This window comes from Leiobunum rupestre, chromosome 9 (genome assembly GCF_980474605.1).
Source record: "Leiobunum rupestre chromosome 9, qqLeiRupe1.1.hap1, whole genome shotgun sequence".
In the NCBI taxonomy this organism is placed as follows: domain Eukaryota; kingdom Metazoa; phylum Arthropoda; class Arachnida; order Opiliones; family Sclerosomatidae; genus Leiobunum; species Leiobunum rupestre.
The window spans coordinates 31,369,485-31,391,639 of record NC_143392.1 but is presented as its reverse complement, the minus strand read 5'-3'; the positions used below and the strand labels follow the sequence as shown (position 1 = coordinate 31,391,639).

At 37.8% G+C, this 22,155-nt stretch overlaps 1 protein-coding gene and 1 long non-coding RNA gene across 2 annotated transcripts; one reads left to right on the top strand and one right to left on the bottom strand.

Annotated features, from left to right (window-relative positions):
* The first annotated feature begins 1,288 nt into the window (after positions 1-1,288).
* On the top strand, positions 1,289-21,979 carry LOC149927129 (uncharacterized). Its single transcript, XM_090158179.1, has 6 exons — positions 1,289-1,467; positions 1,534-1,639; positions 2,248-2,478; positions 3,161-3,367; positions 21,144-21,388; positions 21,698-21,979. Exons 1-4 carry the CDS (start codon positions 1,325-1,327, stop codon positions 3,263-3,265), a joined length of 585 nt encoding a protein of 194 aa, XP_090014305.1. The 5' UTR covers positions 1,289-1,324; the 3' UTR covers positions 3,266-3,367; positions 21,144-21,388; positions 21,698-21,979.
* Positions 4,161-16,388, bottom strand: LOC149927130 (uncharacterized). Its single transcript, XR_016473732.1, has 3 exons — positions 16,190-16,388; positions 4,877-5,210; positions 4,161-4,807 (listed from the first exon to the last, which is right to left on the bottom strand). It is a non-coding gene; the product is annotated as an uncharacterized LOC149927130 (long non-coding RNA).
* Positions 21,980-22,155: the final 176 nt, after the last annotated feature.

The window sequence follows — 22,155 nt, the reverse complement described above, 5'->3', positions numbered from 1 at the left end:
TGTCTACGGTTTTAAATTGGATCATTTAGCTCAGAAATGGTTTTATAATAAAAATATAATTCAAGATATGAACCAAGAAACTTGAGGTTTGCACGTTGCTTCGTTTCTGTTAAATAGGTCTGCTGGATTAAGCTTTAAGAAAATTTTAAAAATGTATAATAATTAAATATATATGATCGAAGTAATTTCGCTATTGGCATTGTGTGTGCATTTATTTAATCACGAAAACAGATTTTGTAATCAATAGTGTTTAATAAACATGGTTTTACAAAAAACATTAATTTTCCCATTCATTAATTTCCCAATCATTAATTTCACGATCTTTAGAATACGCCCGGCGTCTTTCTTTGCGACCTTGGCGGGTTGGCAATTCCTTTCTTGTCAAGAGCGGTCCTACGAAAGGCAAGGAAACAGGTTCGGTCGTATTACGAAGGGTGGATTCCGAAGGCTTATAGCTGCTGTCTTTGAAAGTTGGCGTGCTATATTCATCGAGACTCGTTTCGCTTCGAGATTTACGTAGCTCAGCTCGAGCGGGCGAAGTGAAAACGTTGCTAGCGCCGTTCCTCCATTTCCCCTTTTGGTAGCCTGGAGTACTCGCAAAGTCAGGCTTGAATGGAATGTTTCGTGACGTCACGATTGCTGTACGGCTCTTTGCACCTGTTGCGGCGCGGCGAATAGTTGATGGAGCTGATTTGGCGTTTGGGGAGGCGAAAAAACACTTGGCGAGGCGAGCGGCGGGTTACCGAATGAAACGTTAGGTACAGCGGGAGGCTGGTAGATCGCACCTAGAGCTCGGAATTCGTATAACTTTTGTCTATTGGATAAAGTCTATTCACCTTGAATGATATTTTATCAATTTGGATAAAATAGACCTTTCTTATCCGCGAATAAAGACAATCGAAATCTAGAGCGAAACGTATAACTTCATCCGTTTACATTTCCACCCCTCTTATATATGAATATTTTAGACAATGTATTCTCACAGTTGCGAAAAATCAAAGTCCATTTATTGACAGATAAAAATCTATATAACATTAGTAATGATTAGATATCAACCAGCTTGTTTATAAATAAATTTGTTAATTAAACAAATTATCCAATAAATAAAGTAGACATATTTTTAAGATAAAGAACTCAATAGTATAACTTATTCGTTTTCATAATGTTTTTTTTATTCGAAAATATTTTTTGATGAGTTAAACGTTGTGTTTTATCTACATATTATATAATTATTCGTTATCTGAATGGTTAACGTGGGCAAACATGGCTTTTCCGGAGAACATATAAATCGTGGTTGTTGGTAATTCCGCGTAACAAAGTAATTATGGGAGACGGTGAAGGCAGTTCGAGGACGGAGAAACGGTTTGTGCCTAGAAGTGACGTTTGGCAACATTACAATATAGTTTATAAAGAGTCCGATGATGGAAGTCGTAATTTGAAAGTGGCCAAGTGTCGTTACTGTGAGGAGTAAGTAAATCGAACATCCTTAGACGTTTTGAGATATTGAGTTAATCTGAATTTTATTTATGAAAGCGCGTCATATTCACAACGGTCTAACTCGGCTATAAGTACCGGAAACCTAAAATATCACATTGAAAAAAAGCATCCTCAGTATCTGGTCACTCCTAATTTATCAGCGGTAAGTTCTTTATTACCCGCTGGGCACTACACCTAGAAACCTGGGTGGTAATAATTTATCCACTGCTATTGTATGTAATTGGAAAACGGCGAATAAGACGCAGTGGCGTAGCCAAGGGGACACAGTGGGCACGTGCCCCCCGATACGTATGGTTTATGTATAATATATTTATTCAATAGTTGATTTTATAAAAGAAAAAGTGGTCTTGTCCAACTTGTTAAAATGTTGCTCTTACGTCACAAGGACCAGGTTTATTAGTGTATTATTTGCACGAGCAATTTGCACGCGCGCTAGTAAAAGCTATATTCCTCGCGACTGTAGCGGGCGCTCGAAGCCTAGGAAAAGTAAAGACTGTGACGTAAGAGCAACATTTAAACAAGAAGGCCACGTTACTTAATAAAAAGAACTATTGTGTGTACTTCCCGAAACCAAATGCTGACTACGTTACTGATTCGTAGTGTGAGTAGTTATTTTTCACTCCATTTAGTATAAGTTATAATTAAATTTTGAAATTTAAGGGGTAGACAAAAATCTTCCTTTTAGTATTTTTTTGGGGTAATTCTGATAATCATTCATTAGTATAATTCCGCTATACATTATTTTATTAGCCGGATCCCATGGCATTGGATAATGCCAAACTGGAATTATATCGATGGATTATCTTAAAAGATAAACCATTCGATGTAGCTGAAGACCCTCTTTTTCAAAATCTTCTTTGTTCCATTAATCCGCAAAATACTGGTGTTGCAACAAGTTTAAAGCTCAATGCTAAAACCATAAAGACGGAAATACTTAAGTTGCACGCAATGGAAAGAGATAAAGTTTCTAATCTGTTCGAGGTAAGAAATGCATTAATTTTTAAAATACCTTAAACTGGTGCATACCAAAATTGTCGTTTCGGCGGGGGGGGGGGGTAAATGGAGAGGGGAAAAGGGGTAGAGGATCTTTTGCAAAACAATGTGCGAAACGTTTTGCAAATTACCTACTCACTTACTGAAATTGTACAGGAACATATCAGTAGGTCCCCTAAATAGCAGAAATAAGTTCGTTAAGGCCAATTATTCGCATACTATCATATATAAGACAGTCACTTGAACTCTAGGGTCCTAATAACCCTGATTCAAAATCTATGTATTTATAACTTTTACTATTTTTAATATTATCCTTGTCATTCGAGTGTGTCGTTTAAATCATAGAAGTATCATTCGTCTTTGTTGGCATCTTAGATATGACTTCTACGACGGGCTTACGCTTGTATAGAAGCCAGGCCTTGTAATTATTGGTTTATAATAAATACACATATTAGACGAATATCTGACAAAGATCAATGTTTTATTTCGAAGATCCAATACTTTGAAAAAATATATTCATTGTCAGACTTATATTACTTTTAAAGGGGTTTGAAAACGCAACACCATTAACGACCATTCTTACCTGACATTATAACTTGTAAAATAAATACACTGAGAATTTTCAGCTACTAATTGAGGTTTTGTTGATTATTTAATATATTTTGTGTAGGGCATTTCCAGTCAAATATCGTTTACATTGGATGACTGGACATCGCCCAATCGATTTCCTTTTATAGGCGTAACTGCTCATTGGATATCTGAGCAATGGAAATAAAGAAACATTCTCGTTGGGTTTGTGCATTTTCCCACAAGGCACACGGGAGTCAATATATGTGAAAAATTCTTCGATTTAGTAAAAGAAAGAAAAATAACCAAGGTATTTTATGCTATTTATAGTAAACTTGTATCCTAAATAGACTGTGTACAAACATTCTACGCGTTGTTTTAAGTTAGTTTTCTTAAACTGATAGACAGCAGATAGCCACGCGCGCCCGCAGGCATCATTCCACGCGGGGGGAGTGGGAGAGCTAGCTCGCGCGGCGGTCACAGAAAACTGTCTGATAAATAAACAAGCTTTGAGTTAAAATTAAGACGGGATAAAATCTTTTATAAGTGATAAGTAATTGCTCCAAGAGAGGGGGATGTCTATCCGGTGATTGAGAATTTCATTCTCAATCACCGGATAGACACAAAGAGCTTGGCTCCAGCCGTTCACCCGCGCCTATCCCGTTCCTCCCCCACCCGCGCCCCCATCTCAATCACCAGAATTTCTAATCACCAGAATTTCTAATCACCAGAATTTCTAATCACCAGAATTTCTATTCACCAGATTCTCCCGTTCACGGGTTGCTTTCCCCCAACCCCCATTCACTGGATACTTTATCTCTCGTTCACCAGCTCCTTTCCCCCATTGCGTTCACCCCTTCTAATCACCAGTTGCTTTCCCCCATCCCCATTCTCCAAAATTAGTTTTCCTCGCGCAGATATCTGGAGATTAGATTTTTACCCGTTTGCTTATCGCTTCAGAACTCCTTAATTTCTAATCTCTAGGCAATAATAACAAGTTATTTTCAATTTAATTAATTTTTTATTTTATTTTAGAACTTTGTTTACATGTTAGTAGGTACTATCAGATATTCCATTAGATGGTTATCTTGTGCATTACACAATGAAAACAAATTAAAGTAGCTAAGTTTACAGGTTAATTGATTATCTACGAGTAAATTAGTAAAATCTTGTAGTACTTCCGAGGGTGATTTAAAACAGCCAAAATAAGATTTTACTTGATGGTACGAATTAAATTGATCTGGGTACAAAAATAAACCCTCGAAAGGTTTTCCATATAATAATTCGTGAATTTTTTTAAGGTTTTTAACAATAGCTAAGTACATGCATTCGATAACATTTTTATGTTCGTTTAAAAGATTTATTTGAAACCGAATAAAATCAATTTTTTTTTGGAACTCACCGATTTCGCGAGCTCCCAGATCCAGAACATGACCGTAGGCAGAGTTCAATTTGATGTTGTTGGTAGTGGCGACGACGGATACGTTGTTGTCGTGATAGTCGATGATGTTGTGGGTTAGAGACGATGCTCCGGTTTGCGTAGCGGCGAAAAGCTCTCCCCAAAGAGAGAGTAGATTGGTGAAAGCTTCGGAGGTCAGGAACAGAATATTTTCGTTCGATTTTTTGAAGAAGAGAACTTGTAATTTTGATCCGTCGAAACCAAAAGAAATGTAGACTGATCCTCCTAACGTGATTTTTATGTTGATACGTCTTTCTTGGCCCCTGCGTTTGGATACGGTATGCGTCTCGGCTATAGAAAATGAAAATGTTAAGCCTTTGTCCATTGAAATAGTAATAGTATTAATAAAATAATGCTTACCAATAGATCGTTTTTCCATGTTTACGGTAGATGACGAGAGCAAAGCGGATGCACTTCTTTTCAGTTCAGCGTCTCAGAGAGAAATGACGCATGGGAGATTAATCAGTTCCTATCTTGTTGAGATTAATTCATCACGTGATCTAAACTTCAAATAACCCTCAAATTCTATCGGCTCTCTCTCTCTGAGATAACAGTTCTAGACACTCGAAATTAAACCGTCCCGTGCTCGAAACTGCCTCTAATTATCCCCATTGACGTCACATATTAATCCACTTGGAAGAAGAAAAAAAACCCATTGTAGTTTCCTTTCGAGAGCTTGTGATGCAATCATATCCTAGAAAACAATACAATTAATAGAAATTAACATAAAATTAGTATACTTTTAATACCATTTTGTGAGCTACAGTGAAAAAAGTTACAATTTTACGGTAGAAACGTTTTCAAAATACCACAAAATGAACTCAAATAAGAAAATTGTAATTAAAATAATCACTACGGCTATAATTTTAGAAGGTTGTTTCAGGACGGTGATTATGGCAGATGTTTGTACTTCAGTGTCCATATCGGAAATGAAGTTAAATGGAATATTTTGCGAAAATAAGTATAAATTTTAGCATAACCCTAATATATTCTCGAGAACTGAACAAGTTCTTTGGGAATAAGAGATAAGCTTACTATCTTCCCCTAGGCCCTATATAAGGGGGGCGCCTGAACCGGGGGAACGTCACTCTATTGTTGTTCTTTGTGCGTCTAGTACCAGGATTTTTGAAGCGCGCTCTCTCTCTCTCTCTACGTAAGTTTATTTTGATTTTTTTTATCGTAATTTTTTGAATAAGGTTTAAGTAAATCGGCATTAAAATGAAAGGTGTACAATACCCAGAAATTAATTTAGTTGATACCCCGGAAATGATTATAATCGACTCCCCTGAATTGATTGATATAACTGATAACGAGCTCCCGGAAGTACCCATAGTAACTTTACCCGATTCTCCAGAAATGGAAATAATAGATTTAACTGATACCCAAGACCCTACCCTTTCCTTAACTACAGTAACTGATTCGCAATTGGAACGTTTAAAAGAAATGACAATGGTACGAGATTATCTTAGAGAATATCAACTAACCCATCAAATCTGTTCGCCCCCTATCGATAATTTACCTTCACCCCTTTTAAGACCTAGTTCTATTCCACATGACGAAGTACGTTTTTCGCCCTCGTATACGCCTATGGATGCTCCCTCACCCTTTCTAGAATCAGATGACACATGCCACTCTTTATCTTTGGAAGATAATTTTATCATGTCGTCCCTCAGTACGGACAGCATTCAGCGCTTAGCTGAGAACGTACAAGTTGCCCGACGGGACGCGGAGGAACTTGCAGCCGCAGCCGCAAGGGCAGCCGAAATGTTCGAGGAAGCTAAAGCGTTGTTAGCTGCTCGTACGGCTAGTAGTAGTAGGCCACCTCATAATATTTCCCCTCAGCGTAATAATGACCCTATAGCGGTCGCAGGCCCCTCACGAGCTCCGCAGTATTCACCTCCATCGTCTCAGACTGCTGAGAAAAACGCGAACCCCGAGAACGCAAATTTGGCTGCCCCCACTTCGTCTCCTCCTCCTCCTCCTCAAGTTGGAGGTGGGTTGGTTGACGTTCCAATAACGCCTCCGTCCTTTCCTAATTTACCAGGTTCTGTTAAAATATTGAATAATAATATCCAAAATTTCCCAAATTTTGGACTAATGGGACGGACTTTAAATGTCCGGTTAGAAAATAATATAGAAAATGGTATTTATATATTGATGGAAACCCTATTAGAGGACTGTTTGCCTTCAGATATGGTTTCGGTTTCATTCGTGAACGTCACTAACCCCGGTTTTCAAATTAACGTCAGTTTCCGGCGTCGGGACCAATTAGACTTGCAATGGTTGATGACGTATATCGATGAAAAAAGCTATAGATCCGAGAACGATGGTAGTTTTTTTGAAGGAATAGTTACGGTTACGTTTAATCGAGTCAGATTACCGCAAGGAGGAATTAGATCAGTTGGGTTAGGGATTTCCCTTGAAAAAGAGTTTTCTTTTTATAAACATTGCACGATAACGATAAATAACCAGGATAAAATTTGTTTAGCACGCGCTCTTGTAGTAGCCATAGCTCATAGAGAATACATGGAAAATAAAAATGATGGAGAACTTAAAAGAAAATATACTACTATAAGACAGTGTAGAGGAAAAAATATTGAAATGCTATTACAGACCCGCGAAGCTAGGACCCTTTTGGCTTATTCTGCATTAACAGACGAAGAATGCGCGGGTCCGGACGCTTTAACTCGGTTCCAAGAAATCTTGCCCGAATACAGTATTATCGTTTTTCGATTACGCGATCCCGTACCCTTAGTTATTTTCGGCGACGTCAAAGAAGCAGGGTTGGCAAGTTTTAAACAAAATGTTTAAAACAAATGTTTTAAACATGTTTAAAACACCGGTCCAAGTTTTTTTTTCAATTTGTTTTAATCGTTTTAAACAAAATGTTTTAAACATGTTTTTTTCCTTAAGCTACATATAATGTTAATTTTGGTTTTTTTTATAAAAAAACATTTACATTTTTAAAAATTACTTCATTTATTCAAAAGTTAAACATTAGTTACACGATTTACACGAAAAGGTTTTTGATTCAGTGTTTTTAACCAACTTAGCGGCTTTTTCAGTTCCCAGTCGGTTTTGTATTTTAGAATGAACCAGACCAAAAGCTGAAAATACTCTTTCTATTCCGGCTGAGGAAGCTACAGCAGTATGAAGTTGATTAACAACTTCTATAGTTTGCTCTGCCAAACTTGAGCTAGAACTAAGTTTTATTTCACTTTTGAGTACAACGTCTGAAAACAAATAGTCTTTAAAAGGCGACATTTTTGCTTGATATTTTATTACATCAGGCATTATCGAGGGGTGATATGATGCTATGTACTGCATTGCTAAGTCACGTTGGTCCTCATCCAGTTGATTTCCGTTGAACCTTGGGTCTAGCATATTTCCTAAGAAATGTGCAGGAGTCATGTCTTTAGTTATTGCCTCTAGCTCGAAAAAAAAATTGAATTTAATATATAAATCTTCCTAAATAACTATAATTATCAAGAACACAACAGCTAGTTTAGTGTTGCAGCAGCACACGTGAAAGAAAGTACAAGCCGGCCTTGTCTCGTTATTTGTGATTATCTCGAGATTGTAGTTTGTAGGGCTAGACATAATCACTACCACTAAAAAAAGGTTTAAAACCTGTTTTAAACATTGTTTTTTTTTGTTGTAATAAAAAACTCATTTTAAACAAAAAAAACATGTTTTAATCATAAAAAACTGTTTTTTTGTTTTTTATGAAAAAAACATCATTTTTGCCAACCCTGCAAAGAAGAGAGGGAACTAGAAGGGCCTCTCCGCAAACGTCTTTATCTTCTAAATATTGACACACATTTCAACGTAATTACTAACCCCAAACCCCTTTTCGCGTTTAATTACTTTTGCGAAAAATGTTTAGTAGGTTTTAATAATCTCAGTGAGCATAAATGCATTCTTTTCTGTCACGCTTGTTGTAGAAAACAAGATTGCAGGAAGGACGTAGATAAAATAACTTGCCAAACATGTTTAAGAGTTTTCCCTAATCAAAATTGTTACGATTACCATTTATCAGGACCCGAGCCCTTATGTAATAAAATTTACGTTTGTAATCTTTGCGGAAAATTTATCAGTATGTTTAAGCGTAAGGCAGTACACGTTTGTGGAGAGACCTATTGTCTTTCGTGTAGTGAGTTTAACCCCGCAGATCATCTATGTTACATGCAACCTTTAAAGACCGTCCGTAAAGATTCTGCCGATAAAACTACTCGTTCTCGAATAAATAGCAATAATAAACGGGTCCACGACTCCGATAATGAACAATCACCACTGACCAAGAGAAGTACTCCAAAAACGGAAGTCTTTGTTTTTTATGACTTGGAATGTAAACAAACAAATCGTACTGACGCCAATGCTTTGATTCACGAACCAATTTTATGCGTCTCGCAAAAAGCGTGTAAATTCTGTTTCGAAGAAAAAGATAGTCAGTACGCATGCGCTAAATGCGGTAGTGGTCCTCGGGAGAAAATATTTCTCTCAAAAGACCCCGTCGGCGACTTTCTAGAGTATCTTCGTACGCTTAACAGAGTGGCTGATAAGATAATATGTATTGCCCATAACGCTAAAGGTTACGACGCGCAATTTATAGTACGTAAAATGGTCGATTTAAAGTGGACCCCTAAAGTCTTGACAGACGGGACCAAATTCATGAATGTACAGTATAAAAAATTAAAATTCTTAGATTCCTTAAATTTTATGCCCTTTGCCCTTTCTCAATTCGTTTCCACATTTGGTTTAGATAATAATTTAAATAAGGGACATTTCCCGCATTTACTGTTTAATACCGTAGACCATGAATTTGATCCAGCCCGTTCGAACGAAACCAATTACGTACTACATAATGACATGCCTCCGATGGAGGCGTACGACCCTAATCGTTTAAGCGGTAAGGCCTACGATGAATTTATCCAGTGGTATAACGATTCCCGGTCCGAAGCTTGCGGAAATTCGGACCCCAACTTTAATTATTTTGATTATAAAAGAGATTTAATCCGGTACTGTCGCCAGGACGTAAACATTCTTTTGCAAGGCTGTTTATCATATCGTTCTATTTTCATGGATAAATTCAAAATAGACCCGTTCTTAACTGCGATAACGATTGCGGGAGTATGCAGTTTTATCTTTAGGAAACACTTTTTACAGCCCGATACGATTGGTGTAGTGCCCCCTTTCGGCTATCGTATGAACTGCAACCAGAGTTTTGGAGCGATCGAATGGCTTGAATGGATGTCTCACTTACGAGGGAAGGAAATTCAGTCTGCTTTTAATGGATTTGAACCTAGAATTCTTAACATTAACGTGGACGGACTTCTCGATAACGAAGTCTTTCAATATCACGGTTGTTATTATCACGGGTGTAAAACGTGTTTTCCTATCAATAGAAACTTAGCGTTATACGGCGACCACACTCAGACCCATAATTCGCGATACGCGTCAACCATTGCTACCACTAACCGCTTGAAACAATTGGGATACACTGTCCATGAAAAATGGGAATGTACCTTCAAAGCTGAGCGGAGTACTAACTCCGTCATCGACGCATATCTTTCTACCGAAAATTTAAAATTTAAAATTAAAGAACCAATCCGCCCCCGCGAAGCCTTTTTCGGAGGACGTACGTCAGCCTTGAAATTACATCACAAGTGTAAAGAGGGGGAGGAAATTAAATACATTGATATTTGTTCACTCTATCCGTGGTGTAACAAGTATTGCAAGTTACCAGTGGGACACCCTAAAATACATGTAAAAGCTCCTTTCCCGGACATTTCTACCGTAAACGGATTAATAAAAGCCACAATGTTACCGCCTCAATCTCTCTACCATCCCGTTTTACCCCAAAGAATAGGATCGAAACTAGTGTTTGCCAACTGCCAAAAATGTAGTGAGTCTCGAAACCAGCAGGATTGTCCCCACGAAGACTCAGAACGACAAATAACTGGTACTTGGGTTGCAGATGAGGTACAGTTGGCAATCGAAATGGGTTACAAGGTCATTTCTATTCACGAAATTTGGGAATACGAGGTAGTAAAATACGACCCGATATCGAAAGAGGGCGGTCTTTTCTCAGAGTACGTCAACGCGTTTCTTAAACTCAAACAGGAATCCAGCGGCTTACCCACGGGAATAGAGACCGATGAAGAGATTAAGAAATACGTTGACGAATATTACGAAAAGGAAGGAGTAAAACTTGATCCTACCAATATTAAAAAGAACCCTGGACTTCGTACCATCGCGAAGCTTTGTCTTAACTCTTTTTGGGGTCGTTTTGGTTTAAACCCTCGCAAAGACCAATCGGCTATTATTAGCGATCCCAAAAAGTTTTTCGATTTATTCTTAGACCCAGACATAGAAGTTAAATCGGTTATTCCCTTAAGTCAAACGCATTGCGTGATCAAGTGGGCGTTTTTGAAAGATATTGATCTTGTTTACCCAAACACGAACGTAGTAATTGCTGCCTATACGACCGCAATGGCTAGGATCAAGTTATACTCTTATTTAAGGAGATTAGGCCAGCTTACGTATTATTATGATACGGATAGTTGCATTTATCTAAAAGAACGAGATGGAATAGAGATTTATACGGGCAACTATCTCGGAGACATGACCGATGAGTTGGCAAAGTACGGAAAAGGCTCGTACATCCAAGAATTGGCAACAGGTGGCGCAAAAAATTACGCCTTTAAAGTACTGAACCCTACGACCGGTAAAGTATCCTACGAAATGAAAGTCAAAGGGTTCCGTATAAATCAAGGCATTAAAGATTTGGTTAATATGGACACGCTTAAAAGATTAATAGGTGTTGACGGAGAAACGAACGAGCCAGTAACCGTACCCCAGCCGAGGCAGATTTTGCGTCTACCCGATCATACGGTCGTTTCCGTCGACCGTACTAAAATCTATAGACCCGTCGTAGACAAGGTACGGTTACTGGACGACTTCACTACGGTACCCTACGGCTATAAAGCGAATCTAATTGGTACTGAGGACGGGGACGTAGAACCCTCCAATCGCTAATTCTCGTTTAAAATTAGTCTCACCACTCTAAAGTGAATATAGGTTTCAGTCTTACGACTCTAAAGTAAATATAGTCTTGCGACTCTAATGTGAATATCAAACCTATACGGGGTAAGGGACGCAATAGGTTATTCGATTATATTTTTCCTCCGCTGAAGAGCCCCATAAATTTAACCGAATTTTAATTTACATTTTCATTTGTACGCTAGTACTCGAAGGGAGATAACCATGCAATTTATTCATCCGTTTAATTGCGTAACGGCAGGCCCGAGTCAGAGTGGCAAAAGCTATTTAATTGAATCTATAATTAATCACGAAGAGGAAATGTTTGTTCCGGGTTTCAAAGAAATACATTGGTATTACGGAGAATGGCAAGCTCTATACGATAAAATGAAGCACAGGGTAGTTTTTAAAGAAGGATTGCCTGTTTTATCTGATTATGACGGAAAAGATCCTATATTATTAGTTATCGACGACCAGATGAGCGAGAGTAAAGGTCAAATTGGTGATTTATTCGTGAAAGGCACCCATCACCGTTCTCTAAGCGTTATTTTTATTACACAGAACTTATTCCATCAATCAAAAGATAGCAGATCCATATCCCTGAATTCGCATTACATAATTTTATTGAAAAGTCCCCGAGACCGTCAGCAAGTGGCTTATCTCGCTAGACAAATGTTCCCTGATAAGTGGCGTTTTGTAGTTGACGCTTACGAAGACGCGACTTCGAGACCTCACGGTTACCTAGTATTCAATTTAACTCAAACTTGTCCCGAAGATCAAAGAGTCTTGACTAATATTTTACCGGGAGAAACGTGCTACGGTTATCTCCCTAAATAAATAAATAGAACTTACATTTCGTAACTTCAATCAGTTATGAATCATGTCTCGTAGAGTACGTATCGAGAGAGACGCTCTCCGATATCTCGGTCGTTGCAAACCCGTTCAAAGAAAAGCCATTTTAGCTAAAGCCGACAAATCCCTCATAGACGCTATCAGTGAATGTATTCATAACACTTTAATTGGTAACGTAAAACTATCAAATACCCAAAAAACCAGGTTATCTCGTCATAAAAATACCCTTCGAAAACTAGCTAGTAAGCGGGTAGCTTGGAAAAGTAAAAAGAAATTGTTAGTTCAGTCTGGGGGCGGATTTTTCTCGTTTCTTCTACCCGTCGTTTCAACCCTTCTTGGTTCTATATTTGGTAGTAAACAATGAAACACGCCAGAAAAATGATTCTCGTCCCTAGCGGCGTTTTAAAGCCAGACCCGTTCCCGCACCCCCTCGCTCTGACAGTCTCTGAATTAGACGTTAAGATGGACCAAATATTAAATATGAAAGATTTAGACGACGCCTCGAAATGGATTTTATACGAACAAGCTTTAATGACACACGGAAATCTACGTAAGCAAGCATCGGCTCCTAAAGAAATCGAAATTGCCCCCGCATTCGACTCGCTAAGTAGGGACTGGATAGACGATTTGCCTTTGATATATTACCAAAAAGCGCAAAGCATGGTGGATCAGTTGGAAACTGTACCCGAAAGAATACGGTGGGATGAAAACGGGGAGCTCGTAATAAACGGTCGACCTATTAAAGGTTCCAATATTAGCGAAATTACCAAAGCGTATTTAAATCCTAAAACCCACCCAAAACCTATCGGATATTTCGCGTTTATTTCCAATTTAACCCAATTTAACTCTTCACCGGCAATCCAAGGCTTTCCCTCCCCGCTAGCTCCGAGAACCCGACAACGACGTTCTCCCGTTAAGCGCGAGTATCCGGTTCCTCAAAGTGGGCGTGCGCGCAGGAGAGATAAGCCCCGTCCCCCTCGTAGCCTCGACCGAGATCACTCCTCCACGTCTGACTCTTCTCTTCACTCTTATAAACAAACAAGGAGTCGCGCGCAAAAGTCTAAAGTATGGGCGAAGCTATTTTAGAAAAAATATATTTTAACCCGAAGCATCCGGCTTCTTTCGGAGGCGCTGAAAGGTTATTCCAGTCCGTAAAGTCTCACGGCTTAAGTAGGGAAACTGTAGAAAAATGGTTAAGAGGAATCGACGCTTTTACGATGCATAGGCCGAAATATAAAAAGTTTCAACGAAATAAAATAGTAATTAGTAATATAAGGGAACAATACCAGGCTGATATTAACGATATGCGCTCGTTAGAGGCAGATAATGACGGATACAAATACATTTTAACAATTATAGACTGTTTTAGTAGAAAAGCGTGGGGGTTACCTCTTAAAACTAAATCGGGGAAAGAGGTTTTGAAAAATATAAAAATTGTTTTTAAAGACGGAATTCCATATAAATTTCAATCGGACAAGGGCACGGAATTTAGGAATAAAGAAGTACAAGGATATTTCAAAAAGAATAAAGTTAAATTTTTTAGTACCGAAAATGACGAAATAAAAGCCTCTATCGTAGAAAGGTTTAATAGAACGTTAAAAACAAAAATGTATAGATATTTTACCCATCACTCCACAAATAGATATTTGGAAGTCTTACAGGACTTGGTCGAAGCGTACAATTCCTCTTATCATAGCTCAATTAAAATGGCCCCTAATGACGTTTCGGAAAATAACGTATTACGTGTGTACAATAATATCTACTCTAAATATTATGCCGAGAAACTGAAAATGAAACCGCAATTCCAAGTAGGGGATTTGGTTAGAATAAATACAACTAAAATGATATTTCAAAAGGGTTTCGAAGCTAATTATACCGAAGAAATATTTAAAATCGTAGCTATAGTTAAAAGACATCCCCCCGTTTATAAAATAAAAGACTTGGCAGAAACCGATATAAAAGGAACGTTCTATTTTCGAGAGCTTCAAAAGGTCAGTGCGCCTCGTTCGTTCAAGTTAAACAAGATTTTACGTCAGAGAACTAAAAACGGAGTAAAACAATTGTACGTTAGTTGGCTAGGATATCCTCCATCGTTTAATAGTTGGGTTAATCAAGATGACGTCTGGGATTTACATAACTCTTCCTAGTAATACTAGAGATAAGAATAAGAATAATTCAGAAAATACTCTAGCCTCGTATTCTACAACGTTGGCCAAACCCATTAGTTTACGCGGAGATTGGGAAATTGCTCTGGTAGAAATTATTTATCCTTTATCTTTTTATAACGTAAGCGAGCCAATGGGATGTGGAATAGAAATTAAGGAATTACTATCGAAACCTCCAGCCCACATAGTAGATTACAAATATACCTACGACTTCCGCGAGATACCTCAGGGCTACTACAAAAATCCTCATGAACTTTTGACAGTACTTAATGAAAGTATTAAAAGTTTGAACCTTGATTTAAAGGAAAGCGCTAATTCAGAGTTCGATAATGATTCATTAGGAAAATTTGAATATAGTTTAGAAAGTGGACACGTACAATACACTTCCTATAGTAAACATTATTATCAACTCGAGTTAACGCCAAAGTTGAGGAAAATTTTAGGATTTAGAGATAATGTTACTGATATTTCACCTAAGGTAGCATTCAGATCAGATTCCCCTATGCAATTAAACTTATTCATCCCCGATCTTATGTTCGTGTATTCCGATTTGGTAGGAAATGAAATGGTTGGGGATACATTAGCCCCCCTTTTGCGAACAATTGTTGTAGACCAAAACGCCCCCAATGGATCAACCGTTTCAAAAACTTTCGATTCTCCGCATTACCTTAAACTGAGTAGAAATTATTTTGACTGTATCGACATTAATATAAGAACTAGTTTAGGTGAATTCGTGCCATTTCAGTTTGGTTCAGTCACGTGTAAAGTACATTTACGACGAGCTCAGTAAAAAAAAAAAGAATGGCTTATCAGTACGTTGATAGAAATTGTCCCTACATGCAATATTATTTAAATCAGGCGGGGGGAGGAGTAGATTTACCTTATTTCTCTGGGTTTGCGGGACAAAAAGGACACGGAATTGGTAGCTTTTTTTCAGGGCTAGCTAGGTTTGTATTCCCATTCCTAAAACAGTCTGCCAAATACGTGGGAAAAAGGGCTCTTTCTACAGGAAAGAAAGTACTCGGAGACGTCTTGCAAGGTCAGGACTTAAAAACGTCAGCCAATAAACGAATGACAGAAACTGTGGACGAAATGGCAGCGCAAGAAGGTTCGGGTCGTCGCAAGAGAAGAAAAACTACTAAGAAACCATTGAAGAAAAAGAAAAAGAGTTCAGTTAAACGCCGCAAGTTCACGCGTACGGTTCGCGATATTTTTGCTCTCTAAAAAAATGGAAGTACTTAAAAGCGAATTAAATATTTTCAACGAACTACCAACTCAACTCAGCGTTGAAAAAGGTCAAACGGTATGGTGTAAGCCAATTTCATCTATCGACAGCAGTTCTATCATCGAATTCGTGGTACCGGGTACGGGAGACTCTTACACAGATTTGGCAATGACAATGATATATTGTAAAGTAAAAATCGTCAAAACCAACGGTGACAACTTGGATGCTGGGTCTAACGTTTCGCTCGTGAACAATTCTCTGCATTCGCTATTCAAACAATGCGAAGTGAAACTCAATGATACGACGGTTTCACCATCGGCCTCAAATTACCCCTATAGGGCCTATATCGAAACCTTGCTCAACTTTGGGTACGATGCAAAAAACACTCACCTTGCGACATCTGGATGGTACGATGACACGGCTGGAAGTATGGATCTGATAACAAACGCCGGATTCATAAAACGTCAGGTTCTAGCTGCTGAATCAAAAGAAATTGAACTTTACGGGAACATTTTTTGTGACATTTTTAATTTCAACAAATATTTAATTAATGGCGTACAACTTAAGGTTTCACTCACTAGAAATAGCGATAATTTTACCCTTTTTAGCGACACTGTCGACGCGTATAAAGTCGAATTTATAGACGCTGCTCTAATTGTACGTAAAGTTAAAATTATGCCTAAAATTTTATTAGCCCATCAGCAAGGATTATTACGTAGCAATGCCAAATATCCCTTTACTCGTACTGAAATTAAAGTTAAAACATTAGCTAGTTCTATTCAGAACGATAGTTTTGACAATATATTCTTAGGTCCGATGCCCAACAGAGTCATTATTGGTTTAGCCACCAACAAAGCGTATAAGGGCTCCGTTAAGTCTAATCCTTATAATTTTGAAAATTTCGACCTAAATTATCTGGCTCTATACGTTGATAACGAACAAATCCCTTCGAAAGCGTTGACCCCTAATTTTAATAGTAAACAATTTACGCTGGCCTATCATTCGCTATTCTCGGGATCTGGGATACTCTACCAAGACGAGGGAAATCACATTGCGCTGGCTCACTTTCCTCTAGGCTTTGCCCTATATGCTTTTGATTTAACCCCCGACAATTCGGCCAGTGACGTCACGTTTTGGAACCCCGTAAAGAGAGGGCAACTACGTTTAGATTTAGGATTTGGTACCCCTTTAAAAGATTCTACGGTCGTTATCGTGTACGCTGAATTTCAATCTTGTTTACAGATAGATAAAAATAGGAACATTATTCGAGACTATTAAAATGACTACGACAAACGTGGACTTATCTCAGGCACTGTATAAAACACCGAACTTTTTAGGCGTGTTTTCTTCAGATAATTTAAAACCCATGGTGAAATATCCGCAATCGCTTATCATTAATTTTGATAAAAGGGGCGAAACAGGTTCTCATTGGATTTGCGTCTACGTCGATGGCCGAAAACGGGGATTCTATTTTGATTCAATGGGGCTTCCCCCATTTTTACCCACAATCAGAAAATATTTAAATTCAATGTGTAAGACGTGGACATTTAGCAAAAGACGATTGCAAGGACTAACTAGTAACGTTTGCGGCGAATATTGCGTAATGTATATTTTGCATAGAACTAAAGGACAGAGTACAAAAACGTACTACCAAAAGTTTTCCAAAAATTGGGAAAAAAACGACAGCAAGATATTTTTATCTTTCGCAAATCATGCTAGAAAAATCATCACATCGAATTTAGCGAATCCATTAGCTAGAGAGAGAGGTATGGTGACTGACTGGAAAAAATCCGGTTCCAGAGGATAAAACAATATATTCCCACGCTATCTGGTATCTTTTAGAGATATGACCCGACCTCTCTCGAAAACATGCGCGCACTTCTATGAGTGCCAAACCATTTACTTTCGAATAAAATAAACCATCCAAAAACAAAAAAATTAAAATAGAATCAGAAAGTATTGGTAAACTAGTTAGGACAACGTGGGTGGTTTACGCAATCTAGCATGAAAACAAAACATTGGTAGAAATATATTATTGCATTATTCCTGTACGTTCTATTTAAAGTACTTTCTAAAAGTCATTGAAATCTGTTACCGTCTTGAACCATTGAAATATGTTTTCTACCCGTCATTAACAAAATATCTTTAGTACACGCAAAATAAGATTGGTGAAAAAAACATTGCCTTAGATAATTTAACAGGGATTTAGTTAGCTTTGGGTCTTGTAATGATAAAAAAGATTGAAATTTGACTCTGCCATTTTATTTAATAATATAAACTCATGTACGCGAGAAAAACAATTGTAAACAATTTTTCCTATGTAACTTTTTTCACTCTTAATAAATACTTTAAAAAAACGTAACAAAAAAAGACTCTTTATTGAAAATCGCTTACCCTTTTTTTCCAGAATTTCGTTAAGTCAACCAGTCCAATGCAAGAACGTACTACAATGCGGACTCTTATCTGTAAATTTGTTAGACTTTGCACGAACCTAAACCATCTTCTCGTGACGTACGCTAAGAGGAAGATGGTGGAAATTCCCAGTCTCACGAAATTAATTATCTACGAACACTATTTAACCAATGGAAAAATTTACAGACTTTACCCACACTGAATAGATTCCACACTCAATCACTAACTTAGATTTCATCACGGAAAAGAAGGAGATAGGATATAGGGGCTAGGAAATGGTGGGGATGGAAAATGGTATAAAAAGGGAGTAAATCAATTAGAACAAATTATTCTGATCTGGACCGATGCAAAAAGAAATCAAAATGCGGTAAATATTATTTTAACATTTAAATAACTTTTGGGACAAAAAAATTAAAGATTTTAATTTTCTTCATGTAGAATTGAAGAGATTATAAATAGAATTTTATGGACGAGCCGAAATGACGATAGTATAAAATATGAGCTTAGAATAAGGTAATAAATTAAATTTCACGAATTATATATGCTGTACTAAAGTTAAAATTTTATGTATTGTTCTGTTAGGATTGAGGAGAGAGAAGATGTAGCAGGAAATCGGATGTTCCTACAATTTGTAGAACATCAGTTATACTGGGATGATAGGAGCTCCATACATAGTAGTATGATTCTACTATCCATACCTATTAATATGGAATAAAAAAATTAACTTTTATCACGATTCTTTTATTTTCCTATCCAACAATAATCATTTCAGTATATATCAAACATTACAATAACAAGGATTATATGCAATTGCAATTGCTAAAATAGTGTATTCTACCGAGTTAATAGTCTCTAAGATTTCCTCCTGGGGGTTCTCCCCGAAACAGGATTAATTTTTATCAAAGTTGTATCAGAAGTAAATTAGGGGGGGGGGAAGTAAGCGCAATGTATTTTCAGCTATTCTAATCTGCCTAATTTAACACGTGACGAATTTTTTATCGCTAACCGATGAGCAGTAACCTCTATTTTTGGTTACATTTTACATTCTCCCGTGACATCAATTGGTTTCAACCAATGAGAAATCAGGATTTACTTGAAGTTTCGAGTGTTATTTGATCTCTAGATATACGACTCAGCGTTCTTTTAGTTCCTGGACCTCATCGAGAAGAGACACGTAGATTTTCGCGCTCCGTTCCCCGCCTTCTCGACTCTATTTACTGGCAAAGGCTTAAGGATTTCCGTAAAAGTAAGTGACTTTATTATTTTACTGTAGAGGGAAATTAGGCCTTGTTTAAATTGAAGTAAATAGACTTAGATTCTAGTCAAATAGTCTTAGAGTCTAACCAAAATAAATAGAAAAAACATTTATTGAAATTTAGGCTTAACCAATTAGGCTTAAGAATGTTGACAATAGCTTATAGAAACTATCAGTTTACAGTATGGACATCGAAGCGTATCGACTTGAAACTTTTCGTCACTGGAGAAACCCCCACGTTACTAAGGAACAACTAGCGAAGGCTGGATTCTACTATATTCAGCGGGGCGATGAAGTACGATGTTACAAGTGCCATGGCGTATTAGAAGGATGGGAATCAGGAGACGTACCAGAATGGGAACATGCTAGATTCTTTCCACACTGTCCGTCGAGGGATAATTCACCATCGGAAAAAAAGTACCTTTCGCAAGAATGGGAGATCCCGGCACCACCAAGGGCAGCGGCACTGGAGGATGACGATTTCATATCTATTCCGGTCAGACGTGGTGAGGTAGAACTTTTATTAAAATTATTTATACAATCCGCACTTGCAGAAGGTAGTTCGTTTCAGCCCATTAAATGAAATTGTACATATTCCTTACGAAGATCGAGTTAATTTTTTTTATATTGATAAAATGCGATTTAAACGCGTTATTTATAATGTCGGTCTAATATTAGAACCTGTTTTACGCAATCATGTAATTAAAAGTAAAATAAAATTGGAAATTAATTAAATTGAAAATAACTTGTTATTATTGCCTAGAGATTAGAAATTAAGGGGTTCTGAAGCGATAAGCAAACGGGTAAAAATCTAATCTCCAGATATCTGCGCGAGGAAAACAAATTCTGGAGAATGGGGATGGGGGAAAGCAACTGGTGATTAGAAGGGGTGAACGCAATGGGGGAAAGGAGCTGGTGAACGAGAGATAAAGTATCCAGTGAATGGGGGTTGGGGGAAAGCAACTGGTGATTAGAAGGGGTGAAAGCAATGGGGGAAAGGAGCTGGTGAACGAGAGATAAAGTATCCAGTCAATGGGGGTTGGGGGAAAGCAACCCGTGAACGGGAGAATCTGGTGAATAGAAATTCTGGTGATTAGAAATTCTGGTGATTGAGATGGGGGCGCGGGTGGGGGAGGAACGGGATAGGCGCGGGTGAACGGCTGGAGCCAAGCTCTTTGTGTCTATCCGGTGATTGAGAATGAAATTCTCAATCACCGGATAGACATCCCCCTCTCTGCTCCATGTGCACTCCTACAGCGGTGTATCCCCCAAAATAAAGTTCGACAATTCAATTAGTACGTTGTTACCAAAAATAACGGTGGGGCAAACCTCGATGAAAGGGGGCAGCGGGGAAAAGCTCACGAAGGGAACAATTGTCCTATTGGCCCTCCTGCAGGTGCCCATCAAGATAGGGCGTGTAAAACTTTAGTCGTTTTAATTCTACAGTGGCTACTTAATGTAAATTTCCTTGCACATTTTATATTTCGTTTTCAAGTTTTATCACTAGCGTAACTATAGAGGGGGTTGAGGGGGTGGTTGGCTTCGGGCGGAATTTTCATTGAAGTTCTCTGGAAAAAGGTGGCATTCTGAATACGAGGTTACATTTTTAAATAATTCCGCGAGGTTTCTGTGTTTAACTTCTAAATGATACGGTATATTGCTTTGGGTCATTCGCAGGTGTTAGCAATCACAACAGATAATGCTTCCAATAATGAAACTTTTTCGAAAGAGCTCAGCAAAAAAAGTGAAATCTTAGGTCTTCGATATAGAACGCGTAATCGAATTCGCTGCTTTGCACACGTGCTTCATATTTCTGTAACGGCAATACTGGAGCACCTTAAATCTAAACCAAAGGCGAATACGGACCGGAAGATTTTGAGGTGCTAAAATCTGACTCTGACATTGGCAACACAGTTGCTAAGGTGAAGTACTTTAATAGGCTGTTGAACCCTTATGAGTTAAGCTGACGTGACTTTTGTTCAAAGTACTCGTTTAATACTAAACCTCTTATACAACTTAACTATGTTAAAAATTTTATTCATATTACAATTCTCGGCTTCATTTTGAAATACTATAATCACACCGTGACATGATTATAACGTAAATACTGAATCGTACATACACGGGTATGAATTATTTCTTCTCTGCTTTTTTGGAGCTGCTGATCTCATCATTACGATTTTTAAAATAATTGTCTCTGAGTATGAAGGTTCAAATTTTATTGTTTACAGATAAGGGCAGCGATTGTAAAGATACGCTATTCAAATGTTAAAGAAGAGGCTTTTAGGCGGTTGATCGATTCATTTGGGTTAGGAGATGTCAGCGTGATTTTAGACGTAAAGACCCGTTGGAACTCTACGTACTTGATGCTCGAAAGAGCTCTTCGTTTAAAGCAGGCAAGTGTACGGCATTTATACAGCTTATACGCTCTACTCGAATAAAGGAGTAATTTTGGGGGAAATGTCTTCGTTTATAATAATTACGGGACACGTTTCCCCATATATATTGTACGCTGTATCATTTGGTCCAACGGCGCTTTTGTACACTATTTTATAACTAATAAATAAAACAACACAATTGTAGGAGTGTTGATGATACAACAAATGCGTCGTTCTAAACAGTTTTTTAAAACTGATATAACCGTTATTTAATATTGTGGTTATGTCACTTAAACGAATCGGTTTTCAAT

What these genes read in the sequence shown, in the direction of transcription:
- LOC149927129 (XM_090158179.1), top strand. Translation starts at nt 1,325, where the DNA reads ATGGGAGACGGTGAAGGCAGTTCGAGGACGGAGAAACGGTTTGTGCCT. An exon ending in AAGTGTCGTTACTGTGAGGA is followed by an intron (nt 1,468 to 1,533) that starts GTAAGTAAATCG and finishes TATTTATGAAAG; the next exon opens with CGCGTCATATTCACAACGGT. An exon ending in TCACTCCTAATTTATCAGCG is followed by an intron (nt 1,640 to 2,247) that starts GTAAGTTCTTTA and finishes TTATTTTATTAG; the next exon opens with CCGGATCCCATGGCATTGGA.